General features: G+C 31.9%; 2 protein-coding genes across 3 annotated transcripts in view; one reads left to right on the top strand and one right to left on the bottom strand.

The window, feature by feature from the left end:
• The window catches only part of LOC129217302 (transmembrane and coiled-coil domains protein 2-like), a 34,352-nt gene extending 27,543 nt beyond the window's left edge, over positions 1-6,809 (bottom strand). The window contains exons 1-3 of one of the 2 annotated variants that reach the window (XM_054851579.1): positions 6,700-6,785; positions 2,267-2,371; positions 1,264-1,511 (exon numbers count right to left, since the gene is read on the bottom strand). In XM_054851579.1, coding sequence (XP_054707554.1) covers positions 1,264-1,497 — 234 coding nt within the window. In that variant the 5' untranslated portion in view covers positions 1,498-1,511; positions 2,267-2,371; positions 6,700-6,785. Of the gene's footprint in view, positions 1-1,263; positions 1,512-2,266; positions 2,372-6,699 lie in introns of both variants that reach the window. The other variant, XM_054851578.1, reaches the window with a different exon arrangement.
• Positions 6,810-7,046: 237 nt separating this feature from the next.
• Positions 7,047-18,024, top strand: part of LOC129217301 (tyrosyl-DNA phosphodiesterase 2-like) — a 38,669-nt gene continuing 27,691 nt past the window's right edge. Inside the window, exons 1-3 of the mRNA XM_054851575.1 lie at positions 7,047-7,395; positions 9,906-9,997; positions 15,748-15,942. Coding sequence (XP_054707550.1) covers positions 7,255-7,395; positions 9,906-9,997; positions 15,748-15,942 — 428 coding nt within the window. The 5' untranslated portion in view covers positions 7,047-7,254. The remainder of the gene's footprint in view (positions 7,396-9,905; positions 9,998-15,747; positions 15,943-18,024) is intronic.

The following is an 18,024-nucleotide window of genomic DNA, read 5'->3' as shown; positions in this document are numbered from 1 at the left end:
GTTTGTCTCATGAAAACTAAAGGTGATGGGAGAAAATTATGTTCAACCAAAGGTTGCTACGAAACTCATAAGGAATCTGGGGTTGAGGGGTGTGTAGATAGGTCGTTGTTCCGTTCTGGAGCTCTTAAATTCCCTCTAGTTTATTTCAAATCTTAGTTTTAACCAGTAGCACTGTAAAATCAGTTTCAAGTTATCCCTTTTGTTTGCTGATTCTCATTCCTAGTTCTTTTAGCTTCAGTAAAAATTATTCAAGTTAGGTAGAATGATTTTTTACTTTTCTCCGATTACATTGTCAAAACGAAAATCCCCCTAATGTTGCTCATCAAGTTGAATTGCAGAAGAATGAAGATGTATGAAAGTGCAAAAATGTAATTTCTGTTAGTTTTGTAATTATTAATTTTCATTTAATCCAATGCTAGTATAAATTAGAAATAGAATTTCATTCACAAAAATTAGCTTTCATTTTAATGTTTTAGGAGATTTTTATGATAAAATAAAATTGTTTCCATATATCGAAATTTCTATACATCGAATTTTTTTCCGGAAATTTGCTACTTCGATAGTAAGAGGTCTGACTGTATTATTACTTTTAAAGATGCCCCCATATATTAGCTCCCTAATCCTTAATATTAGATGACCCCCCCCCCAAAAAAAAAAAACCACTAAAGTTGGGCTTCAAAAAAAAAAATCAGATCAAAATAGATCTAAATACTGCTGTATGAAACATTTCAGTGTTAGAAAATAAATTTAAAAAAAAAAAAAATAAATAAATAGACCTACATGAAATAGTGCATTAATTTTAAATAGAAACATCAGGTCATAAGTAAAAATAAAACAAAAAATGATTTCGGATATGTATTTTAAATTAAAATGAAAATAATATCAAAAGTCATTAAAAAAATGAATTTCAAAATTGAATAAGCGAGAGAACTGTGAAATAAATACAAAACGGGCTCTAATACAAAACAAAAATAATTGGTTATTCAGACAAAATGCTGAAGAGCATGTGAGGCTGTAAGCTTTATCATAAAATAGAAAATACAAAGCAAACAGTGTGTGTGTGTGTGTTTGTGTGGTAAGCTAAAAGTAAAAAGGATTCTAAGAACAAATTGGTACAATTTAAAAGTAATTGAGCTTATAGATAAAAAGACATACAACAAAAGCCTATTTTTTCATAATGTACAAAGAATACAATTAAAAAGTAACTTTTTGAAAGATAGAGAAAGAACTGTGTGTATATACTCTCTAAAAAAATATTCATACCACATCACCAGTATCTTCCATATTGCTCCATTCATCAGTAGAGTGGTTAACAGCAGGATGAGAAGCTGTAAGTAAAGATGGAGATGCAGTAACTAAAAATGAAGGTGGGTGAAGGACAGCGGGACTAGACATCATAACGTTACTTGACTGATGGAGACCAGCTTTGGTTGAATCATTGCTATCCGTGGATGTACCACCTCTGCGATTCGGTAATGGGCTTTTTTTGCGTTTCATTTTTCAATCATTTACTGAAAAGTAAGAAGGCAAATATGCTGAAAATTATAGCAGAAATTATGTTTTAAAATATTTTTTACATCAAAAATATTTCAAATAGCTCAGCTACTCATGTAATCTAAGTAAAATATAATAGGTATGTAATTAATAGCTATTTATGTAATCATGCTTGAAACATCTGTAGCAGATCAATGATACAATTCATTCAAAAATGTACTGCAGTAAAACTAATTCTAACAGATACCTCTCTTACGCAAACAGTTTTTAATTTCCCGAGAATAAGGTATTAAGTCTAATGTATTAGAAATCTCTCTTGTACGGACACTCTGGAATATGTACACTATTTTGGGAGTAATTTACATTGAGATAGTCTTTTTTGTGAATGAATTATTTCAGGAATAAAAAAATAAATTTCGAGAATAAAAAGTTGAAACTTTGGAAAGTTTGTTACTTTTATAAAGTTGATGAAACTTATTTGTTTTTTAGAGCTCTGCAGGATAAAAAAAAATGACTAAAAAGACAGAAAAAAGGTTTGGTGCAAAATTTTCCAAACATGCTTAACAATTTTTTTTTTTTAGAGTCAGCATGGAAAAGGCACAAAACTGAAAAGGCCTGGCCAAAACTGCTTCAAAGGCCTGGATTTAAAGCATTTACCAGAAGACTGATATTCAAATTAAAGGGCCTGGATGACAACCAGTGAAACAATATTATGGCAGATTGGCTTGAGACTTTGGATAAAAAGTTTATTTGAGAGAAAAAACATATTTACTTTGTGGATAATGTGACTTCCCCATTTTAAAAAAACATGCATTTATGAAATCTGGAGACCGTCTTCTAGTTAGCAAACACAACGTCATATGTCAGCCTATGGATGCTGAAATTAAGCCATCAAAATTCATTACAGATAATTAAGATTCAAATTATTTCATCAATAACACAGAAGATACTAAAACTAATAGCGAATTGTTCAAAACTGTTGATGATAAGGCACATCAGTGATAGTAATAAGAGTTTAAATCTGGATAAGAGGTCGACCCAAGGGCGGATTCAGGTTAGGGTCAAAGGGTCAGCTGACCCCCGTGTGTCATAAATTTTATTATGATTAAATTTTTAGATCCAAAAAAAAAAAAAAAAAAAAAATACATGGAACCAATGTTAACCTTTTTTTTGCTTGGTTCTATAAGGTATTTCTTCTCAACGCATCAAAATTGAAAAGATTGACTAGATTCGTTTACTGGGTCATTGCTAGTTTGAATTTTTGCTCATTTTCAAAAAAACAACATATTCGAAGCCTGTGGTAACGTGTCCAACTTGTTTGCATTACAAATTAACACGACTTTTGATAAAAATTCGAGAATATGATCCATGGTGCAGGTTGCGCTATTCTGGGAGGGTGATTTTAAAGGGTTTTAACCACATTTGGTGGCGGAGGGGGGGGGGGAGGTCTCCATTGCATATGACATGGTGCGCCATCCCCCTTGGGGGGATAGGCACCTCTGCTTAACTGATGCTTTTTTATGTTGGAGGTATAGCACTGGACATTGAACTTGACTCCCTTTACAAGAACTTCTGGGTCCGCCCCTGGGGTCGATTCAAGACATAAATTGGATTGCTTGTGACCACTTGACAAAATGTCACACCTTACAATTAAATCTTTCACATAATTTCATTTGCAAAAACAGTTCTTTCATCACTATTAAGAACAATCAATTCATTTGAAAGGAAAATCAGTGAAAATAAAAAAAACTTCCAGCATCTAAGTCCTTCCACCTTTAGGCCAAAAGGATTTTAGATTAGACTAGCAAAAATACCCGGCGTTGCCTGGGTCAGTAATAATTATGAGAAACAATCGTTACTTGCCCTTGTTTTCTGTTTTAAGTGAAAGAATTTAAAACAAACCTTTTTGACGTGATTAAAAATCGAACTTCTTCCTTACTCATTAAACTAAAATAGCAATAAGTATAAAGAACAAAATAGTATTCAATTAGAAACGAAAGCACGACATTTAAGCATATACAAATTTGAAGAATTTCCGAAATATGAAATTAAACTTTACATGTTTAAAAAGATTTATCTGTTAGTACTTTTTTTTTAAATCTAAAACCTTCTCAGTATGGCTATTGATGTACGAACTGTTTTAAAAAATGTAGCATCCCGTGTTCCCCTTACACTTGCTTTAGTTATTTTGGGAAATTTCAATTTTTGTGAACACTTGGTGCAGTTTAAAATCTTACCAAATTTGCGAGAATCATTTTGGGACACTTTCGATAATACTCCCCCTCCTTACTAATTTTTATTATAGAAATATTGTTGCCAGATGCTGAGATACTTTTGGTCAAAAAAAAATGTCGTCAAACGGTTTCATCCGAAATGTTTCCAAAATAAGTAGTAAAATTTGGCGATTGTTTGAAATCGTGCAAAAAGAAAAATTAATGGAAGTTTTTGTGCGGTTTATGGATTTGCCTAATTTAGTTGTTGAATTATTTTACACAGTATTTTTTTTTTTTTTTTTAAGTATCTTTGATTGGCGATATTTTGTTTATATGGTGAAAGCTGAGAAACATTATTACGTAGTCTTTGGGCTCAAAAACAGCGACAGTGGAAAAAACTGCCAAATGCATCAGCTACTGAAATCTTTCTGAAAAAATTCTGGCGAGCAAGTGTCCAATCAGCATTAATAACAAACCATTAATTACATAAGTTCCGTTTAAAAGTAAAATGATTAGCCAAATCCACTTATTTTTAGCCAATCTTGTGGAAAAACGTTACTTTAAGATTTGACTTGAGAAAAGCCTCAAAAAGTCAGACGAAACACAAAAATATTCAACAATATAACAGTTCTTAGGAGTTGAGATGACACACTAAATAGTGACTTGGGTTGATGAAAGCCTTTGAACAGGGAACAAAAAAGCTCATAACTCGTTTTTTATACAACTTAGATCAGATGCTATCTTCAGTAGAAAAATTGGCGCTTTCGATGGACATATAATATTAATACGTGCACGTTTTTTTCCATCCCCATATTGGGACATTTATGCGAAAAGTGGGACTAAAATTAAAATAAAAAGGGAACTATCAATCGGATTTTTTTCAAACTGGTCTATAAATCTTCCCAGTACCAAACTGAACAAACGCTGAAAGTTTCAGCCAAATCTGCCGGGTAGTTTCTGAGATCTTAGGGAACAAATTTACCAAAGTCCATTTTTATATATATAGATTTGTGATAGCTAAACATGTTCTTTATGATAAGACAGGATTTTTTTTAACAAAAAAAAATAAATAAATAAAAGTAAAAAAGTAAAGAATAAATAAATAAATAAAACAATCTAAAAAGAAAAAGTTCACTTTTTTTTTCACTAATTGCAGATCTGTAAATAAAAACCTGGAACGACCTCAAAATGAGCAACAGGGACGATATTTCAATGAATCAAACATATATGTATCAGAATCAAGAATCGTATTAGAGGAAAACAATTGGTGAGAAAACCTCACCCATTTTTATGTTGAAATTCAAGTAAAACTTTTAAAAATTGAGAGAGCATTTTTTTAAAAACTTTATGCCACAGAAGACAACGTTCAAAGACTAAGCATTACTACACCACATTTTTGCATTGGTGAAATGTATTACATGACTGTTCATATATGTTTTTAATAAAATAAAAGTGTGAATTCTAACAACTATTATAATAAACAAGGAAATACTTTTTGAGGAAAATATTATTGAAATTAGTCATCTCCTAAATTAAAAGCACTTTTTGTTTGTGAAAATATATGTACCTATTGATTTATTGGGAGCATGTTAAACATTATATAATTTCCTTTGGGTTTTAAATCTACTTTTTTGCAACTAATTCCTTTTTTATTGGGAATATTTCTTTGAATATGCAAAATTCAAAGATTCTTTAGTCAAATCATTTGGAAACTTCTTTTTTTAATTACATTTGTTTTTTAAATAGTGCAAAGTTGAAGAGAAATATTTTTGAAAGAATGTAAACAAAGTGTAAAAAATAAATTCAAAAACGGAAATATTTTCTGTATTCTTGTAAGAGAATAGTTCATTTTTACACTAGAGTTTTGTAAAGTTGTTATATTCAAAATAAGCTGAAATTTTCAAGAGCTCACTTTTTCAAAATTTTGTGCTTATCGTATTTTTTGGATAATCCAGCTTTTACTGCAAGTGCGAATTAATCTCTTCAGAAGACTGTTAACAGACTGATAAACATAACAGTAGGACACGTCCGAGTGTGGAAGGGAATCAGTGAGAAAAATACAGTAGAAAGAAGAATTTTCAATTTCTACAAAATCAGGGTTTTGAAATAAATTTTTTGAGCTGTTTGTGGATATATATTTTTGTTCTTTTTTCCACTATACATGCTATTAGGGATTTAATCAAACAGGAGTGACAAACTTGCAAGAAAATTCCATGTCAAAATTTATTCCCCGCAAGTTATCTGTTAAAAGTGAGTGATTCTCACAGTCTCAGACTCTTTTGGGACAATTCAGGAAAATTAGATGCCACAGTTTGAGAGACATTGATTTGGAACCGAAAATATTGCTACGCTAAGTATTGGGTTCCAAGATTGCAATTTTGTACGTGGATGAGGACAATGTCAAGCGCATTCATTGCATTACCTCTGTAACAGAGAAAGAGCCAATTTCTTCAGTTCGGTGCCTTTAACCTGGTTAGAGAACAAGGACATGCTACTTAAAAACAGGACTATTCCATTCAAAACGAAAAGTATGGTCCTTTTAGTCATACATGGGATTAGTATAAATTTATTACATGAAAAGGATGGTAGAGGCTCCAGGTACAGATATCAAGCATACTTTGTTTCATTAAGACTAATTTCCGGTCAATATAAAATTTACTCATGTCTTGAAATTACTTTTGGCTATGCACTATTGCATCCATTGAGTGACCTCGCTTTATTATTAAAACAATTCAACAGGGAAATTCATGAAGGACTTTGATATAACTTAATGGCAATTAAAGAAAATGAACAAGCAAAGAAACATCTCAAACGTCACTTAAGAAAATTTTTTTTTGAAGTTATATTTTAAAGAAACTAATTAAGCATAAATAGTGAACGATATGAAACGAAGTTCCAATACGGTTTCAACAAAAAGTTTTTTTTTTCCTTTTAAAAACTGAATTGGGATTTGAATGTTTATAAACTTAAGTTACTTAAATGAAATTCTCACCGTTCATAAATTAATCTTCATATGTATATATTTCCCATATAAGACAGATATGGACAAATAATAGCTCTTTTTTTAACCATCCTGCGATTTTACAATAAATAACAAGACAAAGATTCTGACAATGATGAAAGTAGAAGTGATGTTGTAAATGAAGAGAAAAAAAGTCGGAAAAATGTATTTAAACGAAGTATAATGTGATATTTTTCAGAATTTTTTTTGAAACAGTACGTTTGTGGAATCGTGCACTTAAAAAAATTTATTGTGTGTATATACTCAAAATTTTACATGTTGCGATTCCAAATCCATAACTGCAACCATGCAATCCATTTAAATCCGCGAATCCTGCCGCGAACCCCAAAAACCATGCACTTCGTCTGATCGGTGATTTCGTTATCTGATGAATAGCAGTATTTCACACTACTGCCATAATATTTTCATTAATTTTCACGTTAGTGCGAAGAAAAAAAAAACGGTTTCACCGTACTGTTGCAAATTTACTTGCTTTCTGATACATAATTATTAGTTAGGATTAACAGAGTTGTTTCCTGAAGGAAGATGAGTTCAGACGAAAGCGACAGTGAAGATATTCCAGAGGCGTCCGAATGTCAACTTTTGTGCGAGCAATTCGCTGAAATTACTGGTACCGACACTGCATGTGCCCAGTTTTATTTACAGGACCGAAAATGGGGATTGGAAGTAAGAAATAGTTTAGTTATCTTATCTTTCAGGAATTAAAAGATAAATTCAGGTTCTGAGCTTTTTTTTTATTAACTTTCTTTTAAATTGCGATTCATTTGATGTTATACGTTCCAGCTTTTATTTAAAAAAAATGTCAAATAGGGTATTTCAGGGATTGTTAGCTGATCATGTTGCAACACAATGTGAAGAAAACAAAAACTTTATTAGTGTTTCAACCAAGGTTGTGGAGTTTGTTAAAAGGTAAATGATACTCTAACTCAAGAATTTAAAAAATCATCTGCTCTGACTTTTTCAGCCCTAAAAATAGTCCTTTTGGTGGTCCTTAGTGATGTAAAATACCCGGGTATTTATTTTTAGGGGTAAATACCCAGGGTATATACCTCGGTAAATACCCAAAATGGGTAAATACCCGGGTATTTATTTCAAAAATTTAAATTCATCTAAAATACTTTTCTGTATGTATTCCATTATGTATATATACAACCAACCATATACAAAACAATAAATTTTTGCCCAAAAATTGTATTTTGATCACATATTTAAAGAATTGTTGTGTGAAACAGCTTAGCAATCTAATATGATATTCACATTAAATGTGTTGGATATGCCTAATCAATGTTGATAGCCAAATTTCAGATATAAAAAGCCATTCTACAAAAAGAAAAAAGCTTAACTGGTTACAAAAAAAAAAAAAAGCAAACATCAATTTTTTAAGGTCCTAGTCTTTTATAACCCAGTAATATATCCCTGCATGACATCAAAATGTAACGAAATGTCGCTCAATTTATTATTACAATTTATTTACCTATATCTTATGCAGAAATTTCCTCCAAACTTAGTTCAATTGTTCAGGTGTATTCTGTATCACACACACATATATATACACACACATAATATACATAAACATTTAAAATTTTTAATCTTTTATTTTAGGGTTTATGTTTAAAAAAGATAATAGTCACCTTTTAATACTACCTAAAATTTTTTTGCAAAATGCGCAATTACTAGGGGATTTATCCTGCCTTCGGATAAATACCCAAAAAAATATTTACCTTCCCACCCTAAGGGGAGCAAATGCAAATGAGCAAGGCAACAGAAAAGAAAATTTTGCTTTTTTTTATTAATGTGAAAACTGTTTCTATTTTTTCCATGATATCACTTAAATATCAATAAAATAAATAACACCATAGTTTCTTAATAACTTCTCAGTTTATTCTTCCAAACATCCCTCATGCTTCCTTTTTTTTTTTTTTCATTTTGGATATGATTAACCTAGATTGTGATTTTGAAATCCTGAAGTTCATAATGAATTGCTTATACTTCTCCAATTAAAAAGAAAGGTTCTTTGGTTCACGATATGTTTCTTTCATGATTTCATCAAGTCTTCCAATAAAAAATATTATAAACTGTGTAATACATATGTATATATCAGTTTTACCAATTATTTCATAGTTAGATTTAAAAAAACAAAAATTCTCAGTCGCTTTTTTGCATTTTTTATTAAATACCCAGTTTTTGGGTATTTACCCAGGCCTTGGGTAAATACCCGGGTAAATACCCAAAAAATATTTACCTACCCGCTGGGTATTTACCCGATCCACATCACTAGTGGTCCTGGATAAGTTGGAAAAGTTTCAGATTTGAGGGAAAGTGATAGCCTCAGACTGTGAGTTTTAAATCCTTTGACTCCAACTTCATTAACCCAAAATCAGTTCCGCAGCCTTGGTTACAACTTGCAGAAGTTAAAAATTTACGAACATGATAGCATAATACATAATTAGCTACTAAACTTTTAAAAGCTTTTTTAAGAATATGTTTATGCTCTCTTATACAACAACTTTAGAGACCTCTAAGCACTTGTATGTGTAGAAGCCTATTCCGCATCAAGCCATGTGAACGTAATTCTTAAAAAATATCCTTTGCAATTTTTTACCATGGTGAAAAGAGTGCCTGTTCCATCCTTTGCATGCTCCAGAAAAAGTTTTTCCCTCTCTGCTGTAAAGTTACCATAATGTGATCTACGACCTTCTGGCTCTGCGGTACATAAGTGTGCATTCATCATTATTAAAAATAGTGCCATCATCAATAAAAGTAAGTATATAGTAAAGCTTACTATGGAGAGAAAGCGAGTGAGTTGGAAGTGAAAACAGACCACTTGACTTTGTAATAGGTAGAATAAGCGAGAATATGCAAGGCAGTAAATTCCAGCGTTCTCGTTTATCTTACCTATTTCAAAATGAAGTGCATTTCCGCTCCGAGTTCACCCGTCATCTTACTCCCACGTTCAAGCCATATCTGTATTCTCTTGCCCCGCTCGTTTTTTTACTGCTCTATGTGATCAGCCCTAATGTTACCACGATTTTCTGATGTTCTAGGTAAATTGAAAATACAAAATTTCAAAAACATTTACTTGTTTTGCTTATCCATTTGATTGGCTCAAGATGTTTTTCTTCTTGCTATGATTTTGTCATTTTTATTACATTTTAAGTTTCTTATTTTTATTCAAGCAATCTGTGAATGATTTTTTCGAAGACAGAAATAGTAAAGGAGCTGTTCGTGTCAATGATAGGCAAGAAGCTGAAGTTGTCGTTGTGGTTGAGTAAGTATTAAACATTATATTTCTGTTGGCTATCTTATTGAAATAAGAACAACACTAAATAGATTATCCATATATATGTATTCAAATGAAGCTGTTCTATTCTCCTCCTCTCCAAGGCCGTATCCAGAAATTTTTTTCGGGAGGGGCCCGGATTAGCACATTGCCCTAACACACACACACATATAGTATATATAGACACACCAAACGCATAAAAATGTTAACATAGAAGACTTTTTGTCTTGATTTTTAATGATTCCACTGTTTGGACGTTGTTATTTTAATTTCTTATTTTTCTTATTCACCTTGTAGTGGTAAGGATAACAGGAGAGTGTCCCTTTAAGTCGGTTGTAGAACATCCATAACTTCAGGGGTGCTGGGGGCTTTCCCCGAGAAATTTTCGAAAAAAAACCCCCTGTATTTTGAGGCCTTATATTAGGTAATTGGGACTACAAAAATATGAAAAAAAAACTAGGCAAACAAAGTTTTTTAAAAGTTATACATTCTTTTGCAAATCAAGATCAAACAAAATAAAAATTGCTTGCTCGACAAATCATGGAACTTAATGGACAGAGAGGAGAAAAGAGAAGCACTTCCTCATCTGCTCATATCGGCTTTTAGTGAAGTTTGTTTTTGATCACTCCCCCTATCCCCATTTTTTTCCTTAAATGCCATAAAGTATGAAAATTGTACAAAATAATTTAAAAGAAATAGTGTAGACATTCAGAAAATAAGAATGGAAGAGTAATATTCTGGCCATTTGGACAATTCATACTTTATTTTCTTGATAAGATACAAAATTGAAGAACTTTTCAAGGAATTTCAAAAACTTAAATAATTTTCAAAGACTATCGAACAGTTGAAATTATTTGAAGCTCTTTATTTACACTTTTCAAAAGTTGATTGCACAGTCTTACAAAATGAGTATAACTTTGTAAGACACACTCGTTTTAAGTTAAAAATAAATGTAACGAAATATTTCTCGAAACAAACTTTTTTTTTCAATCACAAGTAGTGCAGAAAATGAAAGAGAGTATAGTAAGTGTTATTTTTTTTTCTCATACTAAAGGTATTTACAGTATGCAGTAGAAGTAAGAAAAAAAACAATAACAAAAGAACTTCCATGATACTAATTCGGCATTAAATAAATGCAAGACAAGAAACATAGCAGTCACAAAAAGGATCTGGAAAATTATGCTACAAAAACGCGAGAATCGTGATTTTTGCATTTTTTACTCAGGATGTATCAAGGAGCTGAATTTGGCACATCTTGGTAACAAAATACTCGCCTAATCGGAAACTAGGGGCCCAGCCTTTGGGGAGTCCCCGGCTCGAAATCAGTACAGTGCAAGTTTTATAAGAGTTTTAGGGGGAGGAGTCCAGGGTCGTGCATAGAGGGGAGAAGGGACACCTGTTGGCTGGGCCCGAGCTTAAATGGGGCCCAATATTTTTAAACCTAGGGTTGAAAGTATGGGTAAACAATATTGAGGGGGCCCAAAAAAAGCATTTGTGACAGCCCCAAAATTTCTGTGCACGCCCCTGGAGGAGGAAGTGCACAGAAGTCAGTTCGGTAGACTTGAAAAGTCTACCGAACTGACAAAGGGCCTGCTTTAACCCTGGACTGCCCTGAATTGAATTGGGAAAGAGATCAGGAAGTCCTAATTAAAGGTCTAAATTTCAAGTGTGCCTTGCAGCTAATGAGAACTGGAACTGCTTTTTCTGTATTTTTGCAAAATATTATAAATTTTGAATAATAGCAAAATTAAGAATTAAAAAAAACTTTGTCATTTTCCTTTTCTGACATTAAGAATTAAAAAAAAAAAAAACCTTCTGTTTTACGGTACAAAACATTTCGGGTTTCGGGGGGGGCCCGGGCCCGTCAGGCCCCCCTCTGGATACGGCCCTGCTCCTCTCCCTTCCCCGAATGCTTGCATGGGTGAAACCTTTGTAAAATTTGTTTGATTTTGTTTCATTTTAATTCTATATTATATTCATCAATTAACTACTAACTTTTTTCTTTTTTTTTTTTGTGTCTTTTTTGCAGAAATTTTGAATTAGAATAGTGAACAAAAGAAAGAAAAAGTTTTATTCCCCCTCTTCCAAGAGAAAAAGAATTTAAAAATTAAAGTTTCTTCCTTTTTTGCAATAGTTCTTATAAATTGCAACACAGAAATGACAATTGTTTCTCTAAATATATTGCAAATTAAGACAAAACTAGGAGGTATTGAAGGTGAAACTGAAATTTCTGTGTGTATTATTAGAGTATGGATGCTAGTAAAAAGTATTTAATATTGATCTAGTGAAAAGGATACTTTTTGAAACATCATTTTCTTCTATATCTATTTTTCCATCATTTTTGAAATATAACGCTAATGAATGAAATTAGCGTTGCATGTAGCGAATGAAAAATGTTCTAAAAAAATTACTGTTTTAATAAGTTTCTCAGCATCAACTTTAGTTTTTTGCCATTTAAACTATGTTTTTTTATGCTTGTCTCAAATTGATGACAAAATTCATATTTTAACTAAATTTATAGCCAACAAATAGCATCTATATAGTCCCACAAATCATATTTAATGAAAGAGAAATATTGTATGTTATTAATTTATAGGTTTCTTCAGCAAGCTCTTGTTCACCAACAGTTTTTGATGATATGGGGCTGTTTGCTAATTTTTTGAGTTTAAACCAATATTAACCCTTGGCTAGGGTGCATCATTTGCCCAACTAGTCTAAAATTGTTTTGTCCCTAATTTAAAAATGTTCTCATACCACTAGATAGTATTCCTGTGAATTTTTATGAAAATCAAAATTGATTTAAGTATCTCACCTCAAGCAAGAAGTTTCTTTTTTAAGGTAAATGAACAATTATAACATCAAAAGTAACTCAAAGTGCAATACTGGGAAATAATTTTTAAATTACTTAATTTACATTGTACCGGTGTTAACTTCAACTGTTACCATTTTTTCAGTAGCTTTCTATAACATCTTTTGTAACTGTAAGTTTAGGTTCACTATTTGTTTTCAACTTTCTACCATTTTCTTCTATCATTCAACTGCTAATGCTAGTTCTTTACATTTTCTTCTTGTTATTCTATGCATATGTGTTGTAAACCACTTAAATAAGTTGATCTATTCTGTTTTAATTCATAATATCCATGAATTTTGAAAGTAACATATTTTGAAATCTTTCAATAAACATGAATAAATCAGCTGTTGTTGAATCAGTGACATTTTCTCCCCAACAAAGCCTTGTTCATCTGTACAAAAGGTAAAAGTCAAAACCAGACAATCTTCAATGGTATTTGGACTTGGAATAACTCAAGAGGACTCCGAATTTAAGGGCTCACGTTTACGCACTAGCTTGCAAGTACTTCGCTGCTTGATGTATCTGAGCAAGGTGCAATCAGAATCACACCAAATGGGAGTCTTCAAAACTTGTCTTGTCAAAAATATCTGATTTCTATGCAACTTTAACAAATCAAAATATTGCAGAAGAAAGGCTTGCAGTTATAGTGGGTAATTCATATGAAGTTAAGCTTCTTGGTGTAACAGTATATCCAATAGGAACATACAAAAAAAAAAAAAAAAAATAAATAAATAAATAAATAATAAAAAATAAATAAATAAATAAATAAACAGAGTTTTCATTGCTAATTTAACAACTAATTTGCTAAATTCATGGAACTATTCTGACTCAATAGTTAATATGTCGTTAGTCACGACTGCTTCTAATACAGGACATATAACTCTAGCATGTGTAGCTATTCAAGAGCGTTTGGGTAAAGCTCTCCTGTGGTCAGCTAGTGGTCACCACATTGGAGAAATTATATTGTTACATGTGTTTGACGATTTAAAAACTGAAGCATCGAAGTCGCCAGACATATTTGTTTAAAAGATTTCGCAAACATTATACATTACTGCAGTTTGTGGAAGAGAGTGATGCTGCTATACCTATATAAATTTATCCAAATTTGATAACAGTTCATTCAGTGAGTTCGCAAGAAGATTAATTGACGAGTGCAAAAACAATGTTATCAAATTAGCTTAATCAAATGTTGTGTTTTGCAGAGGTGACTACTTAGAATTTGTTCTACTTTGTTTTTTATTCTTAGTAAACGATCCAAATGAGATAACTGCAGCAGACTTGAAATTTCCAGCAGCTTTATATAAAGCAGATGGCAAAATTAATTTATTCAATCAAAATTTGCTTATTTCAACATCAAATCCAAGAACGACCGACTGGAACAATCGCTACGCATCAACAAGTTTTAAAATTTAGAAATTTTGTTAATTTTGTCACTATGATATATTGTTCATGGTGGATGATGTGCACTTCTGTTTTCGATGCACCATGGAATGACTCGCAATTCTTTCATTTACTTATAAAATATAGTATTATTAATTCAGAAATTTCTGAAAAGTGCAATTAATGCTTTTAAAAAACACCTTTGGTATCTGACAGAAGAAATTGTACCTCTAGCACTATGGAGTGATAAAGTGCCTGAAGCAGACTGACGTGCTCTTGTAGAAAGTATATTAGCCATTAGACCAGCTAATCTTTCTAATCCAAAACACAGATTTGGTATGGGATTTGGAAAACCAGTTTCCAACAGGAATTCATTTTTCACCAACACTGTCTGATTTTGTTGGCATTGATTCCTGGTTTTTATTTTTAATTTTGAAGTTAGATTCAGAATTCAAAGTAATATTATGAAATATACAATAAATTGGCTTCAATAAATCAAATATTTCTTTCAATGATTAAATGAATGCAAAAAATTGCTTAATGTGTTATTTTTCTGAGTTTTCATAACTTTCAATTGTCAGGTGGCACACATAGATATTGTTCAAAGTGGGAAAAATTTCACACAAATAATTAATTTTGTATGTAGAATAAAAGTAGCTTAGGGACAAAGCATTTGTAAACGAAAAAAAATTTGATGGGGCGTATGATGCACCCTACCCTTGGCACATCAAAAATCATTTTTTGACATAAACCAATTTGGGTACAGCTTTGATCAGTGTTCAAACATCTTTTTTTTTAATTAGTTGTCTAAATTACAATATGAAGTTGAAAAATTTGTTAAGATTACAGTTTTATCAAATTGTATATTGATTACATTTTGAGATCTTTTGGATATCAATTTGATTTCCAAAAAGTCTGATAATGTAGGCTAAAAATGTACAGTCTTGAGCAAAGAAGACACCGAGAGGACATGATTCAGTTGTTTAAATTTATTAAAATGAAAGATGTTACAGGGCTGAAGTTTAGCACTGAAAACAGGACAAGGGGTCATTGTTTTAAGCTATTTAAATCTCAGGCTAACATGTATATTAGGAAAAATTATTAATATAGCAGGGTAGTGGAACCTTGGAACAGCTTATTAGAAGAGGTGGTAATGAGCAAGGGAGTAGATAGTTTTAAGAGGGCCATTGATTTTCATTGGGTTTTGTAAATTGACTAGGACCAGTCTAGCTGAGCCCAGAGCCTGTTGCTGGTCGTCACTTTTGTATTTGTAGTAGTGATTACAACTTACCAAATGTAGTGAAAGCATAAAATATTTTTGTTGTACCAGAGAAGGAGAGGGATGTTAAGAAATACACAAAGAAACATTTAAACATGTTAAAAATTTAATGAAAAATGTTAGCATTAAGATATTTTGGAAAAATGAACTTCTTACAATTACATCTATGCATTAGCAACAGTTATTTTTTCCTTTTAAAACTTTTTTTTTTTTAAATTTCATTTTTAGTGGCAGTAGTAAAGGACTTGCAGCAGCTGCCACAGCAGTTCTTGCAGAATCTGCTTTAAGCAGAGGAGCAGAATCTCCTCGTTCAAAGGAAATGAAACCTTCCTCGACATTGAAGTTTATTACATGGAATATTGATGGCTTGAATGAAAAAAACTTAAAGTTAAGAACAAAAGCTGTGGCCAAGAATATAATAAGGTAAAAATGTTTTTTTAACTTTTAAATTAGGTCAAAATTTTATCAATGTAAATGATACATTTTTGAATTATTTTAGGTTTGAGTAACTATTATCAATTCTAACAGCTGTTTCTTACTGCTATCTTCTACTTTTAATTCTTTATTCTCTCAGTTATTTTATCAAGCATTTAAGTAGGTGCTTTCAAGGATGTTGAATGACTTGAAAATAGCAGATATTTTAAAAGCATTTAACAAGATGGCAAAGTTATTTAAGATTAAAGTACATGCTATTAAAGAAGGGTTTTAAGCAAAATGAGAGCATTGTTTATATTAAATCATTGGCGTAAACTAGGGGGGGGGGCAAATGCCCCCCTACTTTTTTTGAGCCATGGGCAGAGTTATTATTTCGCCCCCTAGTTTTTGAGCAAAAGATTTTTTTCAAATTCTTTGTCAAATGATCTATACCTCATTTTCAAACGATAATAAAATGTAATTTGCATATTACCAATGCAATTGTTATAAATTATATGTGAAAGTGGTACCCTTGTCTTCAACCACCAATTAGTAAATTCAACCTATAGTTTATCTATTTTTAAACTGCACCACAACAGCGCAATCTGAAGCACAGAAGAGGCTCGTGTACCTGATCCCAAAGTGATGATGAACCTCCCCCCCTCCCCACAATATATATAGGCATGTGATCCTAGTTTACTTAATTTAGGTAGTAAACGAGGATTACATGCTTAAAAACCGAGTGTTTTCGAAAAAGAGCGAACATTTTGCATTTCCGAAATTTTTCTTAATGAGAAATTTACTTTTAATCCTGTAACTGGCGCTGACATGAATGAACAGCCAACCATGTAATGACGGGTCAAAATAGAACAGCGGCCCAACCAGAAAGGGGGCCCACAGTCTCCCCCAGAATGCTGAGTTGAATGTTTTTCAAAACCCTTATTATTGATGAGAAGAAAAGGAACATGTCTTTGGAAAACAAAGTGATTTTTAGAAATTAATAGTAATGTTAGGGGAATCTTAATTTCTTTTAAAAATAAATTTTTGAATTAAAAATATTCAAAAGTAACAGCTTATTGATCGGCTATCCTCCCCTCCCCCGTCATATTTCTTCTCTTTTATTATAGTTCGTCTGAAAATAAGAAAGTGTTGAAAATACTACTCCTCTGAAGCCCCTCTAACACACCTGAAGCATTATGGAGCATCTTAAATTTCAGTTTCCGGTTTTCAATTTTGCGAATTTTTGCGAGAAAATATCCCAATTACCGAACAACATCGAAAATCGCTTAATATTGCGTTTATAGAGCTTTAATTTTGAAAAATTACTGCCCCTAATATTACAAAATATGGCCTTACAATACAATCACATTTTTAAGACTTGAATTTCTGAAAATATTCGGGCAAGGGTTCCTATACCGTCTTTCTCCAACATCATAAGCAATTAAGTTTCTTAAATGACACTTACAAAAGTTTTAAGTGGAATAGCCCCTGAATATAAAACATTGCTTTAGTTTTTAGCACCATAATTTTGAAAATGCGTTTTTGAAACTTCAATGTCGAAAGCAGGGGGAAGGAGGAATTTTGAATTCAACTCATTGAACAAAATTCGATCGAGGGCGCCATCCGTTGAGCTCCATCTGTTACCCGAAAGCCAATAAATATAGCCTATAATCGCGTTTTTAAAGCTTCAATTTCTAGAAATTCCGCTGAGACCCCTGTACCTATTTTTCCCCTAACATCAACGAAAAAAGTATAAAATTGCGTTTTTAAAGTTTCAAGTTTCAAAATTTTTCCGGAGGAGAGCCTCCGGACCCCCCCTTTCCTATCAGATATCATTTTTTCTTTTATTTCTCGATATGCCCTCTCCCCTCCCCCCTACGTTTTTCTGGTTGTGTCTCTGAAATAGAATATCAATTTGGTTCAGGGCATAACTGTACAGATTCTTCATTCCTGGGATCCTGGAAAACAACTTCGGAAGAAAGAAAAATCATTTCCAAAGAACTTAGAATTTCTTGAGCTTTCTATAGTCCATGGAATTATTCACGAATTTAAACTAACGCAACTTAGAAAAATAAATCTGTATTTTAGGAT

The sequence above is a fragment of the Uloborus diversus genome, chromosome 2 (genome assembly GCF_026930045.1).
Source record: "Uloborus diversus isolate 005 chromosome 2, Udiv.v.3.1, whole genome shotgun sequence".
Classification (NCBI taxonomy): domain Eukaryota; kingdom Metazoa; phylum Arthropoda; class Arachnida; order Araneae; family Uloboridae; genus Uloborus; species Uloborus diversus.
Note: the sequence above shows the minus strand (reverse complement) of the source record. Positions and strands in the feature narration are given on the sequence as shown.